Source organism: Rhineura floridana, chromosome 13 (genome assembly GCF_030035675.1).
Source record: "Rhineura floridana isolate rRhiFlo1 chromosome 13, rRhiFlo1.hap2, whole genome shotgun sequence".
NCBI classification, from domain to species: Eukaryota; Metazoa; Chordata; class Lepidosauria; order Squamata; family Rhineuridae; genus Rhineura; species Rhineura floridana.
Genome location: NC_084492.1, coordinates 40,066,591 through 40,094,342, shown reverse-complemented (window position 1 = coordinate 40,094,342; position 27,752 = coordinate 40,066,591). Strand labels below are relative to the sequence as shown.

At 52.5% G+C, this 27,752-nt stretch overlaps 4 protein-coding genes across 5 annotated transcripts; 2 read left to right on the top strand and 2 right to left on the bottom strand.

Annotated features, from left to right (window-relative positions):
* The first annotated feature begins 307 nt into the window (after positions 1-307).
* Positions 308-5,001, top strand: TMED6 (transmembrane p24 trafficking protein 6). The gene is made up of 4 exons (XM_061594593.1): positions 308-625; positions 2,731-2,857; positions 3,954-4,105; positions 4,442-5,001. The coding sequence occupies exons 1-4, from the start codon at positions 320-322 to the stop codon at positions 4,673-4,675; spliced, it is 819 nt and encodes a 272-aa protein (XP_061450577.1). The 5' UTR covers positions 308-319; the 3' UTR covers positions 4,676-5,001.
* NIP7 (nucleolar pre-rRNA processing protein NIP7) lies at positions 4,978-10,613 on the bottom strand. Its single transcript, XM_061594594.1, has 5 exons — positions 8,148-10,613; positions 7,386-7,472; positions 6,350-6,488; positions 5,838-5,978; positions 4,978-5,725 (listed from the first exon to the last, which is right to left on the bottom strand). Exons 1-5 carry the CDS (start codon positions 8,201-8,203, stop codon positions 5,606-5,608), a joined length of 543 nt encoding a protein of 180 aa, XP_061450578.1. The 5' UTR covers positions 8,204-10,613; the 3' UTR covers positions 4,978-5,605.
* COG8 (component of oligomeric golgi complex 8) lies at positions 8,386-16,651 on the top strand. 2 transcript variants are annotated; one of them, XM_061594592.1, is made up of 6 exons: positions 8,386-8,897; positions 9,081-9,288; positions 10,226-11,047; positions 11,685-11,853; positions 12,137-12,325; positions 15,949-16,651. In XM_061594592.1, the coding sequence occupies exons 1-6, from the start codon at positions 8,401-8,403 to the stop codon at positions 16,092-16,094; spliced, it is 2,031 nt and encodes a 676-aa protein (XP_061450576.1). In that variant the 5' UTR covers positions 8,386-8,400; the 3' UTR covers positions 16,095-16,651. The 2 variants fall into 2 exon arrangements, with proteins under 2 accessions (XP_061450576.1, XP_061450574.1); XM_061594590.1 differs by lacking the exon at positions 15,949-16,651 and having other exon boundaries at positions 12,137-12,650.
* Positions 16,652-17,247: 596 nt separating this feature from the next.
* On the bottom strand, positions 17,248-27,291 carry VPS4A (vacuolar protein sorting 4 homolog A). Its single transcript, XM_061594589.1, has 11 exons — positions 27,031-27,291; positions 24,897-25,008; positions 23,462-23,609; positions 22,584-22,645; positions 22,301-22,420; positions 22,055-22,211; positions 21,521-21,669; positions 21,282-21,363; positions 20,226-20,445; positions 19,317-19,457; positions 17,248-18,762 (listed from the first exon to the last, which is right to left on the bottom strand). Exons 1-11 carry the CDS (start codon positions 27,049-27,051, stop codon positions 18,661-18,663), a joined length of 1,314 nt encoding a protein of 437 aa, XP_061450573.1. The 5' UTR covers positions 27,052-27,291; the 3' UTR covers positions 17,248-18,660.
* Between the last annotated feature and the right edge of the window lie 461 nt (positions 27,292-27,752).

Here is a 27,752-nt window from a genome sequence, read left to right as displayed (position 1 = left end):
GGAGTCCCACTTGCCCAGGGCCTAACACCCTGCCGCAGAAATGATGGTGCTGGAAGGAGCACTTTACAGCAGTTTCCCCCAACCTCCTGCTGTGTTGGATCACCACTCGCAGCCTCTGAAGCAAGCACAGCCAATGAGGCCAGAGGCTGATGGGAGGTGTAGTCCAAAACGGCTGGAGCGCCCTGCATTGGGGACTGCTGCTTTCCAGTGAGCTCACCCTCTTGCAGTGTCCTTAAGCCAGGCATAAATGGTTCCCTTGAGGCATGAAAGTTGATTCAGCAGCAAGCAGGACAAACACTTGGCGTGAATTTTTCGGTTAATGATTACCCTGCCCGCCAGCATGCTGGGCTCCGGCTGCTCGGCTCCTCCAGCCAGCCCAGCTGCCAGCTGCCCTCCCTGTGGCAAGATGCTTGCAACGCTGCCTACAGCTGCGGTTGTGGTCCTGCTGGTGAGGAGCCTGGGACTCGCCCAAGCCCGCAAGACTGAGCCTCTGAGTGGGTCTAGTGACCAGCCTCTCTTCCGCGGGGCAGACCAGTACAACTTTGGCATTGTCGTCCCTGCAGCCAGCGTAGAGTGCTTCTGGCAATTTGCACATCAGAGTGGCTTTTTCTACTTTAGCTATCAGGTGGGTGCCTGGGGGTAGAATAGACGAGGGTTATGTGGTGGTCTAGAGGAGGACCGTGATGGTAGCAGGTTGCACCCAGCCTCTAGTAGAAGAAGCAGAAGGGCACCTGCTTTGCACATAGGAGGTCTCAGGTCCCATCCCCTGCATCGGGAGGCCTTCAAGAGGCAGATGGAAAAACCACCTGTCGGGTATACTTTAATTTGGATTCCTGCATTGAGCAGGGGGTTGGACTGGATGGCGTCATAGGCCCCTTCCAACTCTACTGTTCTAGGATTCTATGATAGGACTGGAAAAGAGTCCCTGCCTGGAATCCTGGAGAGCCACTGCCAGCCGGGGGTGGGAATATTGAGCCAGATGGCCCAGGCTCTGACCTGGCATGAAGGCGTCTTCCTACACTCGTAGCTACTGTCTCCTCATCTGCTTCTAACCCAAACTGTAGGAATCCTGCTTGATCATACTCCTTGCTGTTGGGGACCCAAAGGCTTGTATCCAGCTACGTTCTACTGGGAGTAGTCCCAATCAAATTGATTAATCTATGTTAGTCATGTCCATTAATTTCAGTGGACCTACTTTGGGTAGGACTAACATTCGATACAATCCTAAATCTCAATAGTCAGGAGAGATTATTTTATTGCATGTTAAAAGAATATTGCCAGATTTTTTTTAACACTGTGCCCAGTCAAAACTACCTCACCCAGATCCCAGCCAGCATGATGGAAGGGGCTGATGGGATTTGTCCAAGACAGCTGGAAGGGAAGGCTGTGCCACATCATCCCTAAATTGAAAATATCATTTCACTTAACTTTCTATCTGTAATCACTTAATTCTGAAAAGTGCTTTACAGTATTTATTGTGAATGGTTAATGGCACTCTGAGGTTACCTGGGTGAGGAAGGCTGGCCAGTTGTGTGGTGTGTTTTGGCAGGTTTCTTCATTTCCCAGAACTGCCATTTAGCTGTGATGATGATTTAGAAGCACCAAAGAAGTAACCTTCCATCTCTCTTAGGTTTGCCAATGCAAGGAATTCTGAGGTCCCTGCCCAGGGCCTCTTATCTTAGGTGCCACGTGTAAAACTGGAGCGTTCCAGCTCTCTTTACTCTTAAACTAATGCCAGCCTCCTGCCTTTACAACTCGCCTGGGTGAAGGTTGTGCTAACGCAACTTGACCGCCATCGCTTCTTTCTAACTGCACGCAGAACACAATCCCAGCAGCCATGCACACGCAAGCTACTCTTCCCGTTCCATTTCCCCATCAGCACACGACTACTCTGCAGGTGAACAATGCCGTGGCAATGATTCAAAGCCAATCATTGTGGCACAGAAGTTATAGGCAGGTAGGCAGGCAACAGGCTTGCACCATGGCTGGTTTATTCTAATCTAGATCAGAAACAATCTATTTTGTTAAAAAGTGTCTAGGAGAGAGCAGAAATGTGGGATTAGTGCACAGGCCAGTTCCAAAGAAATCAGCAATCTTGGCTCAGGTTCCTCTCTCCATCATTTTTAGAGAAATGTCCAGCCCTGAAAGTGGAAGTCAAGGCCCTTTTATATACTTGCCATCCACTCAATCAGGGGTTGAAGGCTGGGCTGTATACTGGTGGTGGCAATTCCAGAGCCCAAGTTAGGTGGGGTCACCCCTTTCTCTTTGTGCCACCCACACATGACAGTAGGCCATAAATTCCCCATTCCTACACTAGGCAGAAGTGGGACTTCACAGAAAACTGCAATTCCTCTCTCAGTAGTTGCCTGCAGGGGTTTGTTGCAAAGCTACATGTTCAGCATGTGACCTCTTGCTTTGAAAGCCAAATCATTGAACTGTTTTGTTTAAAGTTAGTGCTCTCTCCTGTGAAATTGCTCCTTTTGCAAGAATTCTTCTGTCTCAGTCATTATAGCCCAAGGAAAATTTGTGCCAGCAGCACAACTGAGAAGACAGCCTTGCAGTCTGGAAACGGTGGCTACATTTGGCTTCTGGAGCTGAAGCTTGGGCATGGATCAACTTCTGGCTTCTAAGAAAAATAAGAAAGCAGCAACTAACACAGTTAGAACAACAGCAATCCAAATGGGCACCACCTCACATTTCTTCTCCTGTCCTGTCCTGTTTTGGTTTCAGGTGCAGTGGACTTCAGGGATTAGTCACGACAAACACATCCTGGCGACTGCAAATGATCCCAACGGCCTCCACCTTGGCACCTCCCAGGATGTGCGGGGACAGATCACCTTCCAAACCAAGGAGACAGGTGCCTTCCCCACTGGCTCTGCTCCACTGCCCCCCCTCCCCAACTCTATCAACAGTGCTTTCTAGACTCCCAGGTCTGGTTCAGGCACAGCCTGCAGGGAAAATAGTTGATCTTGAACATGCAGCCTGCAAGCCCCCCATTGCTGACTCTCCTCCCATAAAGGCACCCCAATCTCCTCTCTGCAGGGTGCTCAAGTGCTGGATTCCAAAATGGGAAAACCCCTGTTCAGATTGCATCCCACAGGAGGGAGACTCTCTAGGCCGTACCTCAGTGGTAGAACTTGCAAAGGTCCCCCACTCAGTTCCTGGCATCTCCAGGTAGGGCTGGGAATGCACCCTGGAGGTGCTGCCAGTCAGTGCAGGCAGTCCTGAGCTAGACTGACCCAACGTGGTCTGACTCCTTATAAAGCAGATTCTTACGTTCGTAGGTTTGTCTGAGAGGTTTAGAGAAGGCACATTCTCATATTCCCCCAAAGATATTATAATTATGCTTTTAAAAAAAGCATTCTAGGAATGATGTGTTCTCTCTGAACTACTTAATGTGTAACATTTTATTTCTCCAAAGGAAACTTGAAAGCAGAGATTAAGGTCATGCCTATCTAAATTGTCATCTCCCCTGCTGCCACCTCCTTTCCCTAATCTTATTCCTACATTGATCTTGTTTTTTTTTCTAGTGGGATGAAGAGTCAGGGAATCTCAGAAAAGGCTTGGCTTTACGCTAATTGTATGAGAGACCAAGCAAGGTTTAAATTGTACAGCTTCCCCTATCAGAGCAGTACAAGGGAACCCATTACCTTGTGAGGTGGGCTCTCTAACCCTGGAGGCATTCAAGAGACAGCTGCACAGCCTCCTGTTGGAGATGCTTTCATTTGGGTTCCTTCACTGAGGAGGTTGGACTTGATGGTCTTACAGGCCCCTTCCAACTCCTATGATTCTATTAAGATGTAGGTGTCTTCCTGAGAGACTGGCACAGTCAAGAGCCTTGATGCACAATTCATAAATCTTTGCTGACATCCTGATACACCAAAAGGACTTAAGAGGTTTCAGCACAGGCTGCTACTCAGTCTGACATGAATGAGTCTAACTTTTTCTTGCAGGGTTCTATCAGCTCTGCCTGAGCAATCGGTACAACCACTTTGGCTCCGTGCAGGTCTATCTCAACTTTGGGGTCTTCTATGAGGGCTTTGATTTACAAAATACACATGAAGTGGAGAGGAAAAGACTCAATGACACACTGGATGTAATCGAGGTAACTTGTGAAATAACTAAAAATAAGTAAGCTAGTTGCCAATCAGAGGCTAGAAAAAAGTGGCAGGGAGGTTATTTCCATCTGCTCAGTGCAGCCTGGAATATCTTTTTGGCCCATCTGTTGCGACGGCAGTTAGGAAAGAAGGCAGGCAGCCTTCCTTTCAGACTGTGAAGGAGAAAGCTCCCTATTGCTGGCCAGGCAGCCTCGTGGCAGGAGCAACAATCTGGAGCCTAAGGGATATCTCTGTCAAAAACCACACTGGGGCCAAGTGTTGAAATCTGGGACTGAAGAGCTCCCCCACCCACCATCTCACAACTCCCCTCCTTCTGTTAACAGGAGAGTACCAAAAAACTGCTGCAGGGCATCTTCCAAATATGGCGCTATTACACTTTTAGTCGGATGAAGAGCACGTCGGACTACTTCCTTCTCCAGTCCAATTACAACTATGTGAATTGGTGGTCAGCGGCCCAAAGCCTGGCCATCATCCTCTCTGGCATCCTGCAGCTCTACTTCCTCAAGCGCCTCTTCATCATGCAGCCCACCACAGCCACCAACAAGCCACGGTGCTAAGGCTGCTTCATAAGGCTACTTATGCCAGACCTAACCCTCCCCCCCGACAGATGCCCTGTCCTTGCCACCCATATAAGATGCCACCTGCATGCCTTCCCCTTGCCAGCCATCTGACTTAACAGCTGCAAGTGGCAAAGGAAAGCAAGGAGACAGAGCTTGCGGGTAGCATGTCCACCGGGTGCTGTTGCCTCTTTCACGGATCTTGGCTGACAAATCCCAGCATTGCTACTTCTTCAAGAGAAGGGGGACTGGCATCACTGGCTAGTCACGGGGTGGCTGACTCGGAATGAAAATGACCCAGGTTAAAATAAACATGACTCAAAACATGAGAGTTGTTTTTCTGCAACCACAGCATAAATATAGAAGATTTTACACTGATCCAGAAGCATAATAAGGGCACTGTTAACACATGGCGGCAAATAGAATTGTGTTTATCTCTTTCTTCTCCCCCTGTTCATTTCCCAAGAGAGACAGCCAGCCAGAAAGCAAAGGCATCTGCAGCAGTGAATGTGATAGGAAAAGGGAACTTCTGACTGCCTCTTTTCTGTATCCCAGGAAAACGCCACCCTGGTTACCAACCCCCCAAATACAGGGGAAAATAGAAGAGGCTGCACCCTAATCAGTTCCCTGAACACCAGATGAACAAGACAATTAGAGGAATAAAATGAAATAGTTTCACTGTGTCAGAAATTATAGTTCTGTCCCCAGAACTGCCAACGTTTTATGGCTCATCCGCAGGCAAGTACAGTCTTGTTGTTGCTGAGCCATCAGGAGACGGATGGACAGGGCTGTTTGGCTGGCAGTTTAACAACCTACATAAGCACACCTTCCATAGTCTGAGTGAAAAGGTGCACAGATTGGTTGAAAGTCCAAGGCATCTTTTATCTGAGGAGGGTGGGAAGTCAGTCTTTGGGGCTTCTGCCCTGCCATTTAAGTCAGTGTCTCCTCATGCCGTATGTACTCCCCAATATCTGCTTGGTGAAACACCACGATTGCTATGGGGTCCACTTTCCGGCACTCCTGGGTGGATTTGGCTGCCACTCCAAAGCCCTAAGAAAGTCAAATGGAACAAGTTGGGTGTTAAGATCTTTTTTCCTTTTTTTTGTGCTATAGTAACTTAGAATCCACTCAGGGTCAACCATCCTGCCTCGCTGTCACTCACCAGGGGGACATCAGCCATGGAATATACCACAACACCCTGGTACTGGGCAGTGCTCTCGGTAATGCGCCCCAGGCCGGACTTCAGGATGTGGTTCCCATAAAGGAAGGACTGCTCTGCCCCAGGCTTCACCCACACTTTATACTGCATGAGAAAAAACAAACAAAGTAATTCACTTGACTGTGACTGCTGAGAGAGGCGAGAGTGATCCCTATGTCAATCCTTCGAGTTCAATCAATTGTGCCACCACCAATTTGGGCTCATTTTCCATACATGCCTTACATTAGTACAGCTAAAATAATACTCTCCTTCCCAAGAAGCATCCAGCAGCCACAACTGCCCCCCCCAGAGCACTGCAGCTGTTTTGACATTTTGGGTAGGTTTTTCCCTCATTCTTCAACCATAAGCCTCAAAGATCCAAAAAGATCTGGACAAAACGCCTGCCCTCACACAAATAAAACGTCAGGGAAAGAAACAATATCCCTCAAATCCACATTGCCCTGCACTATCTTTACCTTGGCATAGGGAGCAAGGTAATCCAGGGCAGTGATGTGGAGTCGGAACTTCTGGGTCTTGGTAAACTTTCCAAAGCAGGTGCCCAGAGATACCAGGTTCTCCCGGGGGATGCTTGTAGCAAGCTTCAGGATCCTCTCGCTGAGAAAGACAAAGCAGAGACGGTTGACTGGGACTCTAGCCTCAAAAGCTCTCAAGCAATTGCCAAGAGCAACCCTGAACCATGTTGTGCCTGCGGTGCACTCTGAGAAGCAGCACACGACTGAGGAGACAAAGGCTGTGGCATCCACTAGCTTTTTGGTCATACGCACTCACAGGGGAGATAGATTGCTTTAAGGGGCCCAAATCAAATTAAGGGGTACTGAGATAACAGTCCTGAACTGAACTTGTCCAGACACTGATGGACAAGAACATTAAGGGGAAGAGGCAGTTCTGGGGAGTGAATGCTCCGAGTGTGCACAGCTTTCCCCGCAACCCCAGAACAACCAAGCCCTGAATTCTAGCTACTCCTGGTGCCCAAACACAATGAAAAGTCTCTAACTGGAATTGATAAATGGTGTGAAAAGCTGGCCTAGGCAAGATGGGGGCTCAGAGCCAAATTCTGTACCAAGACCTTCGTCCCTGTGCTTGACCAATATTTACATATTAAAGACTATCCAGGTTCCTGGTTCCCCCCTCCCCATCTTGCTGCACTCTTTCTGTACTGAAACCTGCACTCTTCCTTAAAGCTATGAGCCCTGTGGAAGCAAGATCTCCTTCCCAGCCGTGTACAGCCCTGCGGTGAGCACTAGCAGCACCTTACAAAGGAGAAGAGGCACTTCACCCCAGTGGATGCCTCTTCTCCTCACCCCCCCCCCAGAGATCTGGTTGACTCTGAAGAAGGAAGGGGACTTTGCACATGCTCAAAGATCCATTCCTTTATTTTTACTTCAGGTGTGCTATGAATGAAGGTGCCAGGATCAGTAACAGGCCGTAGAGTGAATGTAGGTGAAATGCCATTGACTTTGAGGTTCTTGTGGCACAGCAGAGCCTACTCACCTGAGGTAATAGACACGCTCCTTGTGCAGGCGGAAGCAGTAGGCACCATCAGGCCGGTCGAGTAGGAGCTGGATGTTCTCACCAACACTTCAAAGGGGAGAAACAAAGAGATGCACTGTCAGTCAGTCCCCCGAGAACCTAAGAGTGAAGGGGCCGGGCACACCTCTGTGGGGAGGGAATGCCACAATTGAGGGGCTGCCACAGAGAAAGTTCTCTCCTGGGCCACCATCCCACAAACCTCTGAGTGTGGTGGAACTACCAAGAAAGCCCACTCTGCTGATCTCCACACCTAACAGACTTCTGCTTCAAATATACTTCCCTATAATAACCTAAGAATTATCTTCCTGGATTAGACCAAAGATCCACCCGGCCATAGGCAAAACGCACAAGCTCCCCTGCAGTATTCAGTGACACAGTGGAATGAACTTCCCGAGGGTGGAACACTCTGCCTCGGAAGGTGGCGGCCTCTCTTTCCTTCAGAGACCTTTAAGCAGAGCCTGGATGGCCGCTTCTCTGTCTGTCGAGGTTTCCTGCATCGGCGTTGGGTTGGCCTAGATGACTTCTGAGGTCCCTTCCAACACTTAGGATTCTGAGGAGCCTCGTCTGGCTGTCTCGGGCGACAGCCTCTGGTGGGCCTCCTCCACGGAGTTCTCCAGTCCCTTCTGGAGGCCCATCAGGCTATCCTGTGGCAGGGAGTTCCGTAAGTTCATCATAAGGGCCAGCGAACCCCGCCCAGCCCAAGCCTCCTCTCCCCGGGCTTACTATCTGGCGAGCTTCTCAAAGAGCGCGCGCGTCTCCTCCTCCGTGAGCGGCCGCATCGCCCTGCCCGACACGCTCCGGGATAGATGCCGGTGCCCCGCGTGCTCTGAGTCTGCGGAGCGGAAGTTGCTACGTCGAACTAAGTTCGGGTCTCTGACGCTCCTAGGATTCCCCTAGGCAGATGTCTATGGTCACGATAGAATACGAGGATCTCTAGGCCAGAGCGTCGCCGCCTGGCCTTCCGGCCCGAGGGGTCATGACACGTCCTGGAACCACAGAGTTCTTATCCAGAGCGCCACCCGGATGTGCCACGGAGGGACTCGCCGCCGCCGCTTCCTGGCTAGCGCGGCCTCCCGGTTGCCATAGCGATCACTTCCTGGTCCACGTCGAGGAAGGCCCGATGGCGGCCCCGGAGACTTCGGCGGCCCTGGAGGAGGCGAGCCTGCTGGCCTGGCTTTTCCGGGGAGCGTCCACCCCGCCACCTCCGCCCCTGGCGGCGGGGGACGCGGAGCTGCCGGCCTACCTGGCGGCGCTGTCGGGGCTGGGCCTGGAGGCGCTGCGGAGGGAGCCCGGCCGGCTGGCGGAAGAGCGGGCGCAGCTCGGGGCACAGACGCGGGCCTTGGCCTTCGCCCACTACAAGACCTTCATCCGCTCCGCCGAGTGCACCGCCGAGACCCGCCGCGGCTTCGGAGGCATCGAGCAGGGGCTCGACCGCCTCTTGGGCCGCCTCCCGCCCTTCGCCGAGGCCTGCCGGTGAGGAGCAGGAGGGGATTTTGGCTGCCGCCTTCGGGGCAGGAATCCTCCTGGGACCGCAGATCAGTGTCCCTCCACTGTTGACTTGCGGAACTCCCTGCCACTGGCTGTGGGTGGGGGCTGCCTGGCTTCCCTTTGGCTTTGCCTGGCCTGACCTGCTTCCTTTTCCCCTTCCGCCTCCAGGAACTTCATGCGCGAGGCTGAGCAGATCGCCCAGAACCGCCGCATGAACAACCTGACCCTGAACCGCCACACGGAGATCCTGGAAGTGCTGGAGATTCCCCAGCTGATGGACACCTGCGTCCGCAACAGCTACTACGAGGAGGCCCTGGAGCTGGTGTCCTACGTCCGCCGCCTGGAGAAGAAGCACGCCTCTATCCCAGTCATCCAGGTGCCACTCTGTCCCCTGCAGGCTGCAGAACTGCCTGAAGCCAGTTGGGAAGTGGTGGTGGTGGTGGGCATTCCCAGCCATCCGCTCCCAGAGTTTTGGGACTGGAGTAAAAGGTCTGTTGAAAAAGGCAGCAAGGCTCACTGTCCTGGCCCATTGTGAGCTGTAAGGAGGTGCTGTAAAAACTAGAATCGCTGTAGATTTGAGGCTTCTTCTGTTCTTGCCTAAGTGCTGCTGTGAGCTTGTTGCATTGAGGATTTCTGCATTTGTTGGAGGGTCTGTTTCTTTTATTTCAACAAAGCAGAATACAGGCCGCCAATCTCTTTTAAGTGCATCCTCCAAAGCAGGGATGGGGAGAAAGTAGAGCACATTCCACCAACGGACTCTTGGCTAAGGCCTAACCTGCCCGTTGGTGGGATTCTTTGTAAACACAGATTTCTGAGACAAGGCAGGCAGTCCCCATTCTGATCTAGCAAAGCCCTTTTTGCATCTGTAAGCAAGAGTGCATTATTGAGGCCACTTAACACAGATCAGTTATGCCTTGCAAAAACTTCGGAGTCCGCACTGTTCATGTAAAATGTAGCTCTTTTACACCAGATCAGACCTGCTTGTTCACTAAGCCCGACAGAGTGCTTCTTTTGGCTGGCAAAGGCTCTCCAAGTATACTCCGCACAGCCTGGAGAGTCTTCCCACCAGCTACCTCTTGGCCTGTTTAACTGGAGGTGGTGGCAGAGATCTGGAACCTCTTGGAGGCAACGCAGATGTTCTGCTTCTGACCTGTAGCCAATCCTATAAGCAGGCTGTGGGGATCCTGGTGACAATCAAATAGCCTTGCAGGCCTGGAGTCAGCTCATCCAGCCCTCCTGGTCTTGGGGTCCTGCTGTGCCACAGGGGAGGTTTGGGTAAGAGAAGCTTATCTGGTCTCTCCTCTCCTTCCCAGGGCATAGTGGCAGAGGTGCGCCAGTCCAGCCAACTCATGCTTACCCAACTGATCCAGCAGCTTCGCACCAACATCCAGCTGCCGGCCTGTTTGCGCATCATTGGCTACCTGCGCTGCATGGACATCTTCACTGAGGCCGAGCTGCGCATTACCTTCCTGCAGGCACGGGACCTCTGGCTGCGCTCTGTCCTTACCGCCATTCCTGAAGAGGACCCCTATGTGCATATCACCAAGACCATTGAGGCCTGCCGCGTCCACCTCTTTGACATTGTCACACAGTATCGTGCCATTTTCGCAGACGAGGAGGCGCTGGTGCCTCCCCCTGGACAGGATGCCCTCAATGAAGGCGCCATCTTCCATGGGTGGGTTCTGCAGAAGGTCTCGCAGTTCCTGCTGGCCCTTGAGCATGACTTGCAGCGTGGTGTGGGCAGCCGCTTGGACTCTCTGCTGGGCCAGTGCATGTACTTTGGCCTATCCTTCAGCCGCGTCGGAGCGGACTTCCGGGGCCAGCTCGTCCCTGTCTTCCAGCGGGTGGCGCTGCTCACCTTCAGGAAAGCCATACAGGAAGCTGTGAACAAATTCCAGGAGGAGATGAACTCCTACACACTGATCTCTGTGCCTGCCGCCCTGGGCAGCGCCGTCTCTGCGGCAGTGGCTTCTGCCCAGCCAGGCACCCTGCAGCCCCCCATGGTGCTCCTGGACTTCCCGCCTCTCGCCTGCTTCCTCAATAACATCCTGGTAGCTTTCAATGACCTGCGCCTCTGCTGTCCTGTGGCTCTTGCCCCAGATGTGGCGGCTACCCTGGAGGAGGCACTGGGCCAGGTGGGGCTCTTGGGCAGCAAGAGGCTGGAAACGGGGCTGGATAAAAATGCTCCAAATGTCTAGGTGGCAGAATAAAGAAAACAGAGGCCAGCAGCAGAGCTCTGAGTGTCTGCAGCCACATTTCTCACCTTGCATTTTCCTAGCCTTATTCAGCAACATGTCAGAACATGTTGGTTTGTTTATGCCTCTTCCCTTTCCTGCTGCTGCCTTCGTCTGTCCGCTGGGGTGGGCCTCTGCTGCTCTGCAGACAATCAGTTCAGACCTCTGGCAGGAGAAATCTGTCCCTCCCTCCCCCAGCAGCCTGTTTAGATGGGCAGGGAGAGAGAGAGAAAAGGGGCAGCTGGTCGCTAGCTCTGGCCTCACCCATAGTCAGCATGTGGCTCCTGACAGATTACTCCCAAAGGAATGTGGCCCTCGACAGAACAAAGGTTAACAACCCCTGGTCTGTGGAGCTGTGCATGATATCTATCACACAGCTGCTATGTATGTGTCCTAGACTGATTAGCTGGGCTTTGATTTCATGGGTACTTCTTGTCCAGCTGATGAGGGTGGCACTCTTAAGTGAAGGTGCAGTTCCTGCCCTCTACTTGGTGTGCAAGCCAAAGGATTCCTGATTCCTTTTTTTTCTTCGTTGTAGGTGACAAAGACAATTCTAGTCTTCCACCGGGCTGAGGCAGTGGCTTTCAGCAGCCGAGAGCAAGAGCTTTTCATTCACTTCTGCACAACCTTTCAAGAAGACTTGGTGCCCTACCTCAACCGCTGCCTCCAGCTCCTCTTCCCCCCAGCCCAAATTGCACAGACTCTGGGTACGGCTGCTTGTGCTCCTTTGGAAGCCCTGGAAGGAGGTGCCTAGGGGCTGAGCCTGATGCCTCTTGTGCCTGGATGTGGTTCCTAATTATGGCTTTGTGAATAGCATATTGGTGGCCCTGTTAGCTTGAAAGCTGTTGAAATCTGTGCTCAGTGGCCTAAGGCCCCCTCGGGAAGGGGGACAGAGGTCAGAACTGGGGTAGGAATGTTCTCTGACAGCTTAGGGTTGCTGCAAGAGTTTGGCTTCTAGTTTTCACATCTCCCTATTTATTTTTCTGCTAGGTGTTCCCCCAACTCAGCTGCACAAATACGGCCGCCTTGGCAGAGTGGATGAGCAGGCAATCCAGGAGCTCTTGGCCTCAGTCCTGCCTGAGAAAGAGACTGCTGAGGAGAAAGGGCTAGCCCCAAACAGCCCAGCGCCTCCTTCACTGGACTTGGAGCTGCCTGCCTCCACGCAGGAAGCAGACCCCAGCACCCCAGTCCCCGTGCCAGAAGCAGAAGAGAGCAGCATGGCATCTGGGGATGCACAGCAGCCAAGCGCTCCTCCAGCTGCAGAATAGTCCTCCCTGGTTTTTGCCTGCTGTGTGGAGAGAGAGACTCACTCCTGCCGTGAGCAGGTGGCACTTCTTGACTTCTGGCTGTGCTCCTCCGCACTTCCTTTGCCCATTGCAAGGACGAGGTTGGGCTGGGCAGTCATTGCTCTGATGGGAAGGACGGAAGTTGGGTGTGGACACTGGGAAGAGGGAACATTGGCGAAGGCAAATCAGGGTCTGAATAAACTTGATTGCTTGTTTGATTCTGTGTGGCATTGTACCTCATTGTGCAGTAATGTGAAATGAGGGGGCCCTTGTAGCTTCACAGGCTTGTTGCTTTAGATGTCAATCCATGCTGGCTTATTCGGTGTCTCCCTGATAAGTAAAAATGCACCTGTGTTGTCATCACTGTCATGATCCTCCTCCTCCTCTGAAATTGCCTGGAGACTTAAACTGCAGAATGAAATGTGTCTGTTCTCTCTAACAAGATTTTTTCCTCAAGCTCTCAGGCTCCGATTGACTTTCTACTTTGGTCTGGTCAACTTGCTGGCTGCATCCAGGAATTGCAGTGCACCTTACCTGCTGCTTAAGAGTTGCAGCTGGCCCTTTGGAAGAGGGTGAATACTTTGGCTGGTGCTACAGGAAGATGTCACCTGATGGGGCATTCATTCATTCATTCATTTCATTGGCAATCACTCGTGGCAGAGTAAGATTGTCATCCAGGGTAAGGTCTTTAGCGGTGGGTCCGTAAGTGACTGTGGTGGCCAATTCTGGATCCACACAGCCTCCCACAGCGAGGACATAGGTTTCCAGATGGAAGATGGTCACGATGAGGATTCGCTTGACGTGTCCTCCGATTAGCTCATTTGTCCCTTTCGCCCTGTACTCGTGCTTCTTCAAAGTCCATAGCACCTTTGATAATGGCCGACCTCCAATTGGGACACTCATGGGCCAAGGCTTCCCATGGGCAAAGACTAGGCTGGCCCGCTGTGGAAGCCTGATGATGGAAATTTTGAAGGAAATGTTTCCTGGTTTGTCTTGAGCGTAAGGAGTTAAAAAACACACCAGTACCTTTATTTGGGAAAACTAAAATGTCACAAAATATTGAGCAAGCTGTTGAGTTCTCCATAATTTTCCTGGGGGGGAGGGTGGACGTTGAGGAAAATGGGCAATAGCGTAGGGAGAGAGAGAAGGGTAGATAGCGGGCAGGGGCTAGGAGTCCAAGAGAGTGCAGGTGCCCAAAGAGCCTTGAGGCAGCCAGCAGCTGTCAGGCAGCCTTCATTAGGTTAAGTCTCAGCTGGGCCTACAACAGTTTTGGTCGGCTGAAGGAACTTGCTGGGGAAATAAGAAAAAGCCAGCAGGTACCTGGATTGGGAGGGCGTTGGAGGGGAGCTAGAAGCGCAGCAAGCCCCACTTAGGGCCAAAAGCCCTCTTCTGCGAGGCCGCCTCCTGCCGCTAGGGGGCGCGCCGATCTGGCAAAGGACTGCGTTTCCCAGCATCCCAGGGCGCTTCCGTTTCCGCGCTCCACGTGCCGGGTCCGGCCGGGAAGGAGAGCGGTCGCATCGGGAGGCAGGTAGGGCTCGGGGCCGCAAGCCGAGCGGGAGTGGGGGAGGGCGAGGCGCACTTTGAAACCCTCCTCTGTACGTCGAAACGAGTGCGCACGGGCCTCCCTGCAAGCAGAAAAGCAACAGCGAAGGGTCGGGGAGAGCCGAGTCCGAAAGTCTTCGCTCAGCCCCATGACGCTTCCTGGGTGCCCTTGGACTAGTTGTCCTTCTCCCTCAGCACAGCGCCACCCCTCAGGGGCTCTTGGAGGGGGAGGGAGCCGTGCATCCTATCAACGAAAGCAGCCCAAAAGGTTGGTCGGAAGGGGTGTTTTCCATTCTGGCCCCTCGTTTTGCCGCTGCAGGTGCGCGCTGGGAGTTTTGGCAGAATCTTGGGAACTGTCTGTGCTACTTTTGCAAAGAGAACCCCGGCGCTTTACATCCATCTGCGGAGAGTCACGGGGACATAGGAAACTCCCTTCAGACCCTTGGTCCATCTAGCTTAGCAGTGTCTACACTGACTGGCAGCCGCTGTCCGGCGTTTCAGATGGGGCAGCAGTCCCAGCCCTACCTGGAGACACCAAAGATCGAACCTGGGACTTTCGGTATGCGAAATAGCTGCTTTACTATTCCCCTCCCGGTGTCCTTGGTTAATGCACCCTTAAGACGCTTGACTCTTGCCGGCAGTAACCCTTGGGACTGCTTGCATCTTGTTTTACAGATATCTGTGCTTTTCATTATTTTATTTATTGTTTGGGCAGATGGCCTTGTGGCTGAAGCACAGTCATGTCAGTTTGTAGGCTGAGGCCGGGCCTGGCCTGGATACTGAACAGCCTCCACTGGCGCAGGGCCTTTCTGGCTCCCTTGCCCTGCAGAAGTTGTGGCCGTACTTCCTCCTTTCAGGCAGAGAAGCAGCGTAGCTACTGGCAGTATCTGCGGCGCAAAGTCCTGAAGCCGCCCACACCACCCTACAGTCATGTGTGCCAAGTGGGGGACCCAGTCCTGCGCTCCCTTGCTGCCCCCGTGGAGCCGTCGCAGATTGCCAGCAGGGAGGTGCAAACCCTCATCCAGACTCTGGTCCGTGTGATGAGGAAAGAACAATGTGTGGCCCTCAGTGCACCCCAAGTAGGAGTGCCACTCCAGATCTTTGTGGCTGAGTTCCCAGAGAAGCTGTTCCAGGAACATGTCCCCAACATGCGCCAGGCCTGCCAAATGGCCCCCTTCCCTCTGCATGTGGTTGTGAACCCAACCATGAGGGTGCTTGACTCCCAGCTGATCTCCTTTCCTGAGGGCTGTCGGAGCATCAGCGGGTTCTCTGCTTGCGTCGCCAGATACCAGGCTGTGCAAGTTTCCGGTGAGCTAGTATTGTTTGTTCCTTGGCTCTTTAACTAAAGGTTCCTAGCTTGGATGCGGAGTGACTGATCTGGAGCTGGGGCACGTGCTGGTCTGTAGGGAGCTTGGCTCTCTGTCTAGAACTCTGGTCTAAGGAAGTGTTGCTATCACAAGGGGAACTCTTTATTGTGCATCGCGGTTGTGTGAGTGTAGCTGGCAAAGCAGCCAAGAGCAGACTCATGGTATGTCCCACTGTGCCTGTCCAAATGCACATTATTTTCTCATGTCAAAGCTTTTCCAGCATTCAGGCACAGACACTCTCACACGTTGCTTCTTTGTTATGAGCGGGGACGAGAGCAAGTGGCAATATCTGCACGGGGAGGATGGGGTGAGCTTTTGCTTTGTAGTGTGTGGGGGGGACAGTTTCTCTTGCTCATCTCTTTTCCTGCTGTGGAATCATTCCTCACTCTTGTAATATTTTCGAGACTGAAGAGGCACAGCTGATTCCAGTAAGTGCCAGCAAAGGGCAGGGTAGATATTCTCTGGCTGCCGGTCAGGGTTCTGAACTGCTGTTGGCCCTGCAGAGTAGGACAGGTTCAGTCAGACACACCTTCCTTCGATGGGAGCATAAGTCAAGAGCCGCATTTCTCACTAGGACTCCTCTTTCCCCCCGCAGGCCTGAACGAAGCCGGAGAGCAGATGAGGTGGGCAGCAAGCGGCTGGGCAGCTCGCATCATCCAGCATGAGATGGACCATCTGCAGGGAGTGTTGTATGTTGACAAGATGGATAGCAGGACTTTTGCAAATCTGCACTGGGCTGAGCTTAATGAGTAAACCCCTCAGGGGGAAGGAGACGCCTTTTTCTCTGCCTGCAGCTTCTAAGAATGTCCAGACCTGCGAAAGCAACAGTTGTAGAAAGGATTGATTTTTCCTGTGGGGGTGAGCTTCATTTATGTTTGTGCTCTTTGTAGTGTTCTCATTTTTCATACTGGGGGGGGAGGGGAGATTTGGGGATACTAAGAGAGCAGCCCATTGCAAGGGATGCTGCAGGGCGCCTCTCGACCCGTGCATACGACGGTCACTCTAAACGGGAAAATGCCCATGTCCAGTCACAGATACTGGACGTTGCTGCTGCCGCCGCCGCTGCCTCGCTCAGGGTGCTAATCAGCTTGGCAATCTGCTAATAGTGCCTCTTCCCCCAGCAGTTCATTTTGAGGGTGAAGCTCAAAAAGGAAAAGCAAAGTTGAGCCATGCTAAATAGCCTAACCCAGCTCCTGCGCTATCATGGAGAGAGACCACAGTGGTGGGGTACAGTCTAGTTAAAGGCTCGTCTTGAAGGCACCAAAGACATTGATTAAAACTTTATTACAATAAAGGCATTAACAACCTTCTCACCTATACTGTCTGCTCATGTTGTTGAATGGGGGTTGGCAGAATGATTCTCCATCCGCCAGATTAAACAGTTCTCTGCTGCACACCCAAGTCTGAGGTAGCAGCCTTTGCTTATCTTGGCACTGCACTTCCCCAGGTCTCTTGGCCTTTGCCCCTCAGCACTTCCGGGGTATAGGGATGCGGATGAAAGAAAAGCAGAAGAAAGCGGCAGCCTTTTCTTTCTTAGCCTGTGAAGAAACTTGTCACTTTATTTTTTTCTTCCAGAGGAATCTTCCACCTGCAAATGTGTGCCCAGGTGCTTCCCTTGCTGACATTTCTTTAATTTATATCCTTCCCCTCCTCCTAGAAGGAGCCCAAGACAGCAAACAAAAACTAAAAACATCTTCAAAAAAATCTTAAAAAAAAATCTTTAAAACATCTTTTTAAAAAACCCTAAAAATAATTCCAACACAGACACAAACTGGGAAAAGGTCTCTACTTAAAAGCCTTGTTGAAAGAGGAAGGTCTTCAGACAACAGAGATAAGCAAACTGTACAATTTTATGGTGTCTGTCAGAAGTCAACAGAATTTAAAAAAGGCTAATAGTTCCAAACCCTCATTTTCAAGACTTTATTCTTCCATAAACTGTCCCCTCTCCCCACACTAGAATCAACCCAAAATTATGTACATGTGACAAGCAAAGGGGTCAGGCAGCAAACAGACTGTTCAACCCCTTGACAGTGAAGAGATTCTCCCTGCTACTCACCAAGTTTCCAGAGGATTAAAACAGCACCCCCCCACACACACACTCCCAGGCCTTCCTCAGTAGTACTAAGGCAAAAGAAAACTCAAGTGTGGGACAGGAGCTTTAGTGGCAGGGAGAGAGGCGGATTTGTTGCGCAACTAAGAATCAGCAGTTACCCCCAGGGAAGCTAAAACCCTGGCTGTAAATAGGTGCCTACAGGAAAGCCTTGCCCAGCCCTCTCCCTCTGTGCCGTGAAGACCACCCCCCCTAGTGAGGTCTAAATGGTGAGTCCTTCCTTGCCTCTCCATGGCATGGATTTAAACAGGTTATAGCACCCGCTTGCAGCCGAGACACACCAGGGGGAGGGTGGGCAGATTTTCCACAGCTCCAAAGAGGGGACACTTGTCCATCTCCTTTGCAGGACCCCCCACATCCATGGATCAACAGCTGCCCAGCCACTCCACGTCTTCTGCTGCAGCTGGCAGAGGACAGACATCATCCCTTCTAAGGACCACCAGGATGGAGCCACAGTGCCTGGAAGAGGCCGTGGGGCTTGGAGCAGCTAAGAGCACAGCTGCAGCCCTCTCCTGATGGGCGACCTTTCTGCTTTTTCTGTGCTATACAGGCACGTTACAGGGCTGAAGAGCACTGAGTTTTGCAGCAGGGCATATCCTGGGGGGCCGGGCATGTTTTCAGAGGCCGCACCTTAGGCCACGCCGCAGGCCAGCGCTTGGCCAGGCTGCACGGAGGCCAGAGAGAGCTTCTCCCTGGAATAGCTCCTTGCCAGTTCCATGGCGCAAGAGGAAGGCCACTTTCTTCAAAGTCCAGCTCAAGCCTGGAAGTGCAGGATTTCAGCTTCAGCAAAGCCAGTTCAGTTCTCTTTGGGGTGGCACCAGGTGTTGTCACCACATGAGCTGGATGGCATCTCGGGAAAAAGGGGGGCAGGATGGTGGTGGTTTCGGATTGCTTTTATTTGTATATAAACAAGCCAAGCCAAAGAAAAAAAACAAAAGAGCAGCCACGAAGGGAGGGATGTCTTGCTGGGAAAGGCCAGCGGGCTGGGCTCAGCCTTGTCCCCTTTGCGTCCATCTCCCACAGTAGCAACGGAGGTCATGTCACCTCTTCCTCTCCCTTCCCCGGCCAAACAGGTGCCCCACGCGCAGACAGAGGCAGGGCAAAGCTGGATGCTAATCTCTGCTTGGCACAATCCACTCTCAGCACAAAGGGCGTACACACGCTTCTGTGGTAAAATGCCCATCACCGCTGTTCCCCCAGGGCACAACATTAACCCTCTTGGCCAAAGTCTTCCGTGAACTTCTTCACCTTCAGGAGATCCTCTGCATTCACAGTGGGGCGGGTGGTGGCCAGCGAGCGCAGCATGTCCGACTGCAGAAACAGAAGAGAACGTTCAGGAAGGGCTGATCATGTGTCTCAGCCAGAAAACCCTCAAAAGTCTTGGGAGTGGAAACGCCTCACAAGCAGCTGGGCCAGAAGTGGGCATCGTGCTTCCTCCACACCTGCAGCTGCCACACAGAGCTGGGCAGGGGCATTGTGGGTGTCCTGCTCTGCCTTGCCTCCTGCCTTCTCTGCCAGTGCCACTCATTTGGAAGAGTCCAGCAACTGCACATTCATTCATGTGAGAAATTTGGGTATGCAGCTGCGCAAGACATGAGCGCAGTAGAGCAAGCCAAGGGAGAGAAGAAGAACTAAGGTGGTCAGTGGCTCCAAACAAAGACAACTAAGAATTATGGGCTTAAAGCGTAAAGTTTTGCTGCACCGTAAGCTGGAACTAAATAAATGTAAGCCCTCACCTATCATATGCCCTCCTTGGATGCCACCAGCAAGGGGCACATTGGCGTTTGTATCAATATGCAGTCAAGCAAGCCCTGGGAGAGGAGGGGATGAGCGCAGGAAGGAGCCAGGGCATCTGAGTCACTCACCATGCAGACAACAGGCTCCAGAAGCTTGTCCCCAGGTACCTCCATCCACGTCATTTCAATAGCACCAGGATCTCCCGGGGAACAAGGGGTCAGCAGATCATCTACCACCATGCCAGGACTGGTGCGGGATGGTCCACGGACCTGCAACAAGGACACAGACAGTGTGTCGATGGGTAGTTTTGGAGGGGGGGAGGCAAGGTGGACTCTCAATTCTTAGGTCCCGGGAGGCACAGAAGCAACACAAAGCTAAAGCAGGTATAGGAAAAGGAGAGAGGCCTCCAGTCGCCCTGCAAATAGGTTGGTCACTCTGCTTGAAAGGAACAGGCAGGAGACTCAAGACAGCATTCCTGAATCCCCAGCATTTGGAAAATCAAAAGTCTCTTGCCTGGCCAAGGAGGTTTTCTTTAATCCTCTCAAAAAGCCATTCAGTTGTGACATGATTAAGGCTGAGCAGATGCCGGGCAGCCTCTCGTAAGCCCTTTGGGTACTCTCGAAAGGAGCAGCAGGATCTCCACAAAATATAGTAAGTGCCAGTACGGGTCAAGGAGGACAAACACGGAGAGGCAGGTCAAGCTGCTCTGAGGCAGGGAAGGAACTGGGGAGGAGCATCCTCTGCCTGCCTGCCCAGGGCTAGGAAAGAGTATCACACAACCCTCCGTTTTGGGTGGCAGGCAGAGACAAGTCATGTCTGGATGCCTCCTTCCCAATGGACACGCACAGAGTGAGCCAGGCCGGACAGGGCCACCCTCCTCCTCTGCTAAAAGCAGCCCCTCCTGGTACTGACAGGGAAAGAGGGTGGGAGCAGCTGGGAGCCCAGAGGAAATGGCAGCTGCCGCTGCCCCCTTTCCTTCAAGCAAGAGTGGGAGGGGCCTGCCCTGGCACAGCCCCCATAGGAAATGCCACCTTTACCTTCTTGAAGTGTGTGGCCGACTGCACTTTGCGGACAGGCTGCATGAGAGCGTCGCGCACAATGATGCTGATGTCGGCCCCTGAATAGCCGTCTGTTTTCTGGGCCAACTCATGGATGTTGGCTTCCATCAGGCTGTGCGGCGTGTTGCCAAGGTGCAGCTTAAACATCTGGGCCCTGGCTGGCTCCTCAGGAAGCGGGATGTAAATCCGTTTCTCAAACCTGTGTACAAATACAGGCACACATGCGACAGCCAGCCTCCAAAGTGTGTGTGGGGGCCACTGATCCCCTTCTCTTCCCCACATCTGCAAGGGACAACTCCTCCCTGCTGGCCCCTAATGGATGGCTGTCAGGTGCCAGCTGAAAACATAATTATTTGCACATGATTTAAAATGGTTAGGACCCTTTGATCCTTTCTTTTTTTATTTTAACACTGCTGTCTGAAATCTGGGTGGTTTCTTTGTGTCTTGTTTTGCTGAAAGTGTGATGATGAGGTTTGACCTAGAGTCACATTCCTGTTCAGTCATGACGCTCCTTGCGTACCCCTGGGCCAGTCACTCCCTTGCAGTCTAACCTACCTCGCAGGATCATCGTGGGGATAAAATGGGAAAGACAGGACAGAAATGTAATATAGCTTTATTTATTTTAATATGTATATCCCACCTTTCCTTCAAACACAAGGTGGCATACAAACACAGTTCTCTCCCCCCCCCCCGATTTTATCCTTGCAACAACCCTGTGAGGTAGGTTAGGCTGAGAGGCCAAGGTCACCCAGTGAGCTTCATGGCTGATTTGAATCCTGGTCTCCCAGGTCCCAGTCTGATACTACTACATCACACTGGCTAATTACTGGTTTAGTTACGTTGTAAGCCCTGCAAAAATTACAATTAACAAAGCAGGACAGAAGAGTTTTTAAACGAAAAAAAATGCAAACAAATGCCTCTGTTCCGGTCTAATAGGAACGTCTTGCTGTTTTGGAGGCCACAGGACTGTCCACTTGGGCAGCAGGAGCACCCAGTTGGTAGACTGAAACCAGCAAGAGCACCTCTATCACCCACCTCCGCCGAATGGCAGCATCCAGCACCCAGGGAATGTTTGTGGCACCCAAGACCAACGTGCCGTCGTTGTTATTCCCAACACCTGTCCAGGAAGAAAACCACAGTCACTTCATCCTGGAGAAGGCAGTAATGCATTTCACAGGCTTCCCTGCCCTGACTGCTGGCTCAGAGGGAGCAACGTGCAAGGGGCTCCCCATGACAGCGCCTCCCCTGCCCCGCTGGCAGCCCAAAGAACCCACCCTGCATCTGCACCAGGAACTCTGTCTTGATCCTGCGGGCCGCCTCGCTTTCATTCTCATTGCGGGAGCCGCACAAGGAGTCCACCTCGTCAATGAAGATGATGGAAGGCTTATGCTGCCTGGCCAGCTCAAAGAGGTTCTTCACCAGCCTAAGGGGGAAGCAAGGCAGAGCAGGAAGCTCAGGGGAGGGCTACCAACAGCCACTCACACATACATAACAGCAGACCAGCATCCAAGCCGCTGTGGTAAAAGGGGCAGGTTGCAGCCTTCCATGGGGACCCCTTCTGCACAGTTCTAACCCCCACCTCTCTCTTCTTGCTTCAGGGGCAGGGAAACAGCGGTGCCCCCCTCCCATGTTTTTGGACTCCAGCTCCCATCAGCCCAGCCTGTCCATGAACATCGGGGGGGGGACCCCTGTCCTACACCAACAGGAACATCCCTCCCCCCTCCACAACACACCAGGCCCCTCCTCAAGCAAGAGAGCTGCTTCTGTCTGCTGCTGCCTCCCCGTGCCCGGGGCTCTTTGCCACTCACTTTTCGCTCTCTCCTAGCCACTTGGACATCAAGTCTGAAGAGGAGATGGAGAAGAAGGTGGAGTTGCTTGCCTCGGTGGCTACAGCCTTGGCCAGGTAAGATTTCCCAGTGCCAGGAGGACCAAAGAGGAGGATCCCTCGCCACGGAGTGCGCTTACCTGGGGCAAAGAAAGAGGAGATGGCCTCACCCACCCTGCCCAACATCTAGCACGCTCAGGGACAGCAAAGGGGACACCCGGACCCTCACCTGTGAATAAGTGAGGGAATTTGATGGGCAGGATGACTGCTTCCTTGAGGGCCTCCTTGGCCCCCTCCAGCCCAGCCACGTCATTCCATCGCACGTTGGGCTTCTCCATCACGATGGCACCTGGAAGGGGAAAGCAGTTTGCCCAACAGAGTCCATCGAGCTGCCTGCTCAGGAGCAGAGCACAAGGGCCCCCAGCGCCACAAGTCTGCCTTCAGCAAGCGGCACGTGGCTTGAGGGGGCCAGCAGCAGACACAGGGATCGGGGCCGCTCAAGGCCGGCTTACCCATCAGCTGTTCTTGCAGCTTCTTCTTCTCAGGATTGTCGCCCTCGCTGTCGCTGTCGCTCCTGCAGAGGGAGACACTCGATGACACGGGGCAGAGAGTGCCACTGGAGCAAGGAGCAGCCCCACCAGCAGGAGGGACAGCAGTTCTGCTCCAACTGGCTCTCGTTTACAGGTTTGCATGCGGAGGAGAGGGTGGGCAACACAGAAGCTCAGTGACAAAGAGACAGAGGGGCGCCCAGGTCTCTCCCAGTGGCTGCAATCTACGGGTCTGGCCTCAGCTACGCATGAAGTCAAAGAACCCCCACATCCTCTCCTTCTCACCCATCAGTGCTGCCTCCAGCCCAATCCATGGAGGGACTGGAATGAAGCAGGATGTCCACAGAGCAGAGCTGCTCCACGCCACTCCAGGGAGGTTGTTGAGATTAAGGAACGGATGGTTTGGTGGATTTCAAAGCTGGAGCTGATTTTCCTTTGGGGTTGATGAACTGATCCCATTGCCACCCCCACCCCCCACTTCTGTTGACTAAAACAGATTGCTTCTCCTGGATGTAGTTTAAATTTTGCCCCTTTTTAAATGCAAAAAATAAGACTCAGATGCTTTACCCTACAATTACAGGAACATTGCAGGTTCCAGTATATTTGCCTGATTGGAATAATTTATGCTGCTTCTGGGGGCAAAGCAAGGCAGGACACTGAACCCCTGAGCACGTCGGCAGGCCTCGTTCACACATTTATCGACCTCCTGTCGCACCTGATTCCTCTGCGCTTGCATAGAGAGACACACACCGCTTGGGTTTAAAGCAATGAGGAAGCAGAGACAAGAGAGCAAGGCTGGGTGAGCCCTGCCTCCATGACATCCCCCACCCCTGGCCCCGTACCCTTTGCTGTCATTCTGGGCTTCTTTGACAGGCTTCTTGCTCTGCTTCTCCTTGTTCCGCAAATAGTCCTTCAGCTTCTCCGCCCGGTCCAGATATTGTGCGCACTTTGCCCGGATGCTTTCCTTGGCCTTGTCACTGTGAGCATCATCTAGAAGGGCAACAGGTGGGGTACATGGAAGAGTGGCTGCTCTCAAGCCAAGCAGAGGAAGAGACCCTGGGCTGCCCAGTCCCACCCTACCTAAGGCTCCCTGCGGCAACATTTTCCAGGCTCAGCTGTGGGGCAGCCAGCTGAGAGACTGAAGGAGTCCTGCTGGGTCACACCCAGGAAAGGCCCATCTAGTCCAACATCCTGCTTTCCCACCATAGCCAGCCAGACGCCTCTGGGAAGAAGCCCACAAGCAGGTCTTGAAGGTAACAGTCCTCCCCTACTGCTGCCCACAGGGACTCGTATTAGGTAGTACCATACTGCTTCTGTCCATGGAGGTTCAACAGTTTGATCAAAATTTTATTTTATATAATTTTGATAATTTATATGCCACTTAATTACAATCATCTCTAAGTGGTCTACGAGAGACTCGATACAATAAAAACTAAAAATGAGTTAAAACTATAAAACCAGAATTCAGTTAAAATGCCTGCTGGAATAAAAAAAAGTTTCCAGTAGGAGCTGGAAGTTCCACAGGGCCTGCCTGACCTCAACTGGGAGTTCATAAAATTAGGACCACAATACTGAATGCACAGTTCTTGGTGGATATGAGCTATAGGGGACCACTAGCAGCGACTCTCCCAAAGACCTCAGCGATCAAGCAGAGATAATAAGGGATCCAGGCGATCCCTGAGCTATCCTGGATCCACGTTCTTAAGGGCCTTGTTCATTAACACAAGAACCTTAAACCTAGTCTGGCAGTGTATGGACAGCCAGTGCAAGCTTTTGACAAATAGCCAATACATGACAGCCATTTGCCCACCTCTCTTCCTCTTCCATGGGATTGTCTAACCTTCATTTAAAGCCATCTACACCAGTGGGCATCACCAAACATTGTGGCAGAGAATTCTAAATCTTGCTTATACACTGTATGAAGAAGTCAGTCCTCTTGCCTCTCCTGAATCTCCTGCCTGTCAGCGTCTTTGGAGTGACCCCTGAGCTCTCTCTAGTATTATCAGAGAGGGAGGAAACCTTAACTCTACCTACGTTCTCCACATCACTTCACCTGTGTTCCTACTGTCACCACCCCATGTCTGGGCGACAGCCAAAGAGCCCTGAGCAGGGAGGCTGCCAGCCTGATTCCCTCCACTCCCTGCCAACTTCTCAGCAGGCAGAGCAAAGGAGGTTGCTGCTCTGAGGAGGGCCTCCGTTTCATTGACACGGCTGCCTGCCCAGTGCCACATGAAAAGGTGCCACTAAGCACCCCTTCCCCTCCCCAGTCAGACTCACACTTGATGGCATGCAAGAAGTACTCCACCGCATGCTGGTAGAGCCGCAGGGCCTCTTCATAGTTCTTTGCTTTATCCTCCTCAGTGGCTTTTGTGACCAAATCAATGGCTTTCTGGAAAGAAAACACTTGGCTCAGGTTTCGGGGAGAGATACCAGAAGAACAGCTAGAAAAATCCACAGCACTGAGTCTCCCAAGAAGCTACAAGTCTGGTATTAGCCCTAAGAAACTGGAATTTTTTTTGTGGTTTGACCAGGCCACAGGTGAAAATGGTGCAGATGAGACTAAGCATCTCTTTAAATGGGTGGAAGAGATCCTGGAATTGAGAAGCATGCACCTTTGTCCATGCATGCTTTCTATTCTGGTGAGCAGGCCCTTGCCTTCAGCTGCACAAACTGTTGTCTGTGATTTAACCACCATGAGGATTAGAAAGCAAGCTACTGAGAGGGATGGAGATGGAAGATCTGGGCTTTTAAGGGCTTTGATTAAAGGGGAGAGACCTTAAGAAACCAAGCTAACAAAATTGGCTGCCTGGACCCTGGACCCAAGTTCCAAGTCCAAGTTCCACCACAAAGCAACAGATTCTCATACAAAAGAGACAGGCAGCAGGAACCATCTGCCAGCTGGATGCTGTTGGGCAGGACACAATTCAGAAGGAGCAGGCCAGTCTCTTCTGCTGCTTTTAGTTTACAGGCTGCTCTACCCCAAATGAGTTTGGGCAGGAATTGGCTGTGCCCGGGCCAAAAGCAGGCTGCCTGAGGAAGCAGGGTGGGTGCACTCCCAGCGTTATGGGGGGGCATGGGGAGGTTGGGTGTAGGGCATGGATCTCTCATACACTGGACTCACCTTATGGACTGTCACCCCTGCCCCCAAATATGTCATGTAGGAAGCAAAACCACCCAGACCACAAAAGAGCCCAAGCTAGTCTTGTGAGCTGCTTTGGACAGGCTGTGCCTGAGGACTCTACAGGTCCACCACAGATGCTGTAAGATGACAGAAAAGTGCAGCCTCCTCCAGGTAACCCCAGAATGAGCTAACCAAAGAGGGCGCTGATCTCTCTGCAACAGCACCTCCCCTACACCTCTAGGCAGCGCGAGGTCTGTTGATGGGAAGCATCCTGGAAACACCCTGGACCGCAGCGTTACAGATGAGGCAAATAGCAATTAATGTAGATTAATGCTTGTAATTTTTATAGGTAAGATCGTACTAGATTCCTTGGTCCTATTATGGAAAATTTTCCTGGTAGGTCTTTGGACTGGTATTTGAAACATCTTTCGGCTGATACCAACAAGTTGACCACAGAGCTAGTAGATAAACTCCTTTTTTCAGTTCAAAGAATACGTAAGATGGTCCTCTTTTTCAAACTGTACTGTTCCATTTTAAAGTCATATTTATACTTTATTGTATATTTTAACTGTTTTATAGACTGTTTTATTTTATCTGATGATTTGCCTTATTGGGTCTGTGTCCACACAATAAATTGAATTGAAAACATTTAAAGAACCAGGCATCAAAGCGTGCCCACGACTTGATGGTTTGTGAGAGCACAATGCCTATATGCACGTATATCCAAGCTATACGCAAGAGCAGACCCGTTGAAAGCTATAGGTCTCCAGCCACTTCCACGGGTCTACTCTGAGTAAGCCTATGCTGCCTACAACCCTTTGCGGGCATGTCTCTGGCCCCGGAGCGACTCGACTGGCGGAGGGAAGCGCCCAGCCCGCCCCGGTTCGAGGCTCCGGGCTGGAGATGAGCGACCCCGGAGCCCCCTCCCCTCCATTAAGATGCCGGGCGGGCCCCCCACTCTCCCTTCTCAACGTCGGCTCGCAAAACAAACCCCCAAATAGTTACATTTAATCAGCAAAGGACCCCCTTTCTATTTCCTCCCCGCTCCGAATGGAAGACGGCTTTGGGGAGGGTCCCCACCTCGTTACCAGAACAGGGGCCATTTTGGAAGCGGGGCGGGGAAGGCGGCCGGGGCTCTGACCGAGGGAGGGAGGGCCGCCTTCCTCGAGGGCTCTGCCGCGGGAACCCCTCGGGCGGCCGCGAGCGCCTCCCCGCCCCAGTAGGCCGCAAAGCACGGGCCTGGCGTAGGCCGGCTGCCCGGGGCTGAACGGGATGCGGCGCGGCCGGTACCTGCAGGGCGGACGTTGTCATCGCATCTCCTCCCGCCGGCGGGGCTGCTGCTGCTGCTGCTGCTGCTGCTGCGTTCTCGTCGTCAGCGGGGCTTCCTCCGCGCTGGTCTGAGGCGGCGGCTGCCCCCGGGAACTCCGCTGAGGAGAGCCGGGCCGGCTTCGGTTCTGCCGCCTGCAGGCCGCGCCGGGAACAGCAACGGCGGCTGCGAGGAGAAAGACCGCGGCTCGCTTGGCGAGGAGGACGACGACGACGCCATTCGGGGGGCGGGAAATAAAGAGGGAGGCTGATCCCCTCCGCTGCCGCCGCCGCCGCCGCCGCCATCGTCCTCCGCACTATTAAAGCTCTTTTTAAAAACGATTTTGCCGAGCTCCCAACAACAAACAATAAATACAAACGAAAACCCCTTTTAACATCGCAGTAAGTTCCAAAGTCAAGCAAACGTGTTAATAAAGCAAAAGAACAAATGGAAGAAAATTTTATTTTTCTCTCCTAGAAACTCCGCCTGAACTCCGCGTTTCATCTCCCACCCATTCATTCTGAGGCATCAGGGTTATTTATTATTACATTTATATTCCACCTTTCCTCCAAGGAAGCATACAAACATGGGTCTCACCCTCACAACAACCCTGTGAGGTAGGCTAGGCTGAGTGATAGTGACTGGCCCCCAAGGTCACCCAAGTGAGCGTCATGGCCGAGAGGGTTTGGACCCTGGTCTCCCAGGC

What these genes read in the sequence shown, in the direction of transcription:
- NIP7 (XM_061594594.1), bottom strand. Translation starts at nt 8,203, where the DNA reads ATGCGGCCGCTCACGGAGGAGGAGACGCGCGCGCTCTTTGAGAAGCTC. An exon ending in TTTGAGAAGCTCGCCAGATA is followed by an intron (nt 7,473 to 8,147) that starts GTAAGCCCGGGG and finishes TCCCCTTTGAAG; the next exon opens with TGTTGGTGAGAACATCCAGC. An exon ending in CCATGGCTGATGTCCCCCTG is followed by an intron (nt 5,726 to 5,837) that starts GTGAGTGACAGC and finishes TGACTTTCTTAG; the next exon opens with GGCTTTGGAGTGGCAGCCAA.
- TMED6 (XM_061594593.1), top strand. Translation starts at nt 320, where the DNA reads ATGATTACCCTGCCCGCCAGCATGCTGGGCTCCGGCTGCTCGGCTCCT. An exon ending in TTTTCTACTTTAGCTATCAG is followed by an intron (nt 626 to 2,730) that starts GTGGGTGCCTGG and finishes TTTTGGTTTCAG; the next exon opens with GTGCAGTGGACTTCAGGGAT. An exon ending in CTTCCAAACCAAGGAGACAG is followed by an intron (nt 2,858 to 3,953) that starts GTGCCTTCCCCA and finishes TTTTTCTTGCAG; the next exon opens with GGTTCTATCAGCTCTGCCTG.
- COG8 (XM_061594592.1), top strand. Translation starts at nt 8,401, where the DNA reads ATGACACGTCCTGGAACCACAGAGTTCTTATCCAGAGCGCCACCCGGA. An exon ending in CCCTTCGCCGAGGCCTGCCG is followed by an intron (nt 8,898 to 9,080) that starts GTGAGGAGCAGG and finishes TTCCGCCTCCAG; the next exon opens with GAACTTCATGCGCGAGGCTG. An exon ending in TGGAGGAGGCACTGGGCCAG is followed by an intron (nt 11,048 to 11,684) that starts GTGGGGCTCTTG and finishes TCTTCGTTGTAG; the next exon opens with GTGACAAAGACAATTCTAGT.
- VPS4A (XM_061594589.1), bottom strand. Translation starts at nt 27,051, where the DNA reads ATGACAACGTCCGCCCTGCAG. An exon ending in TGGCTAGGAGAGAGCGAAAA is followed by an intron (nt 21,670 to 22,054) that starts GTGAGTGGCAAA and finishes CTTCCCCCTTAG; the next exon opens with GCTGGTGAAGAACCTCTTTG. An exon ending in TGGAGCCTGTTGTCTGCATG is followed by an intron (nt 18,763 to 19,316) that starts GTGAGTGACTCA and finishes CTGTTTCTGCAG; the next exon opens with TCGGACATGCTGCGCTCGCT.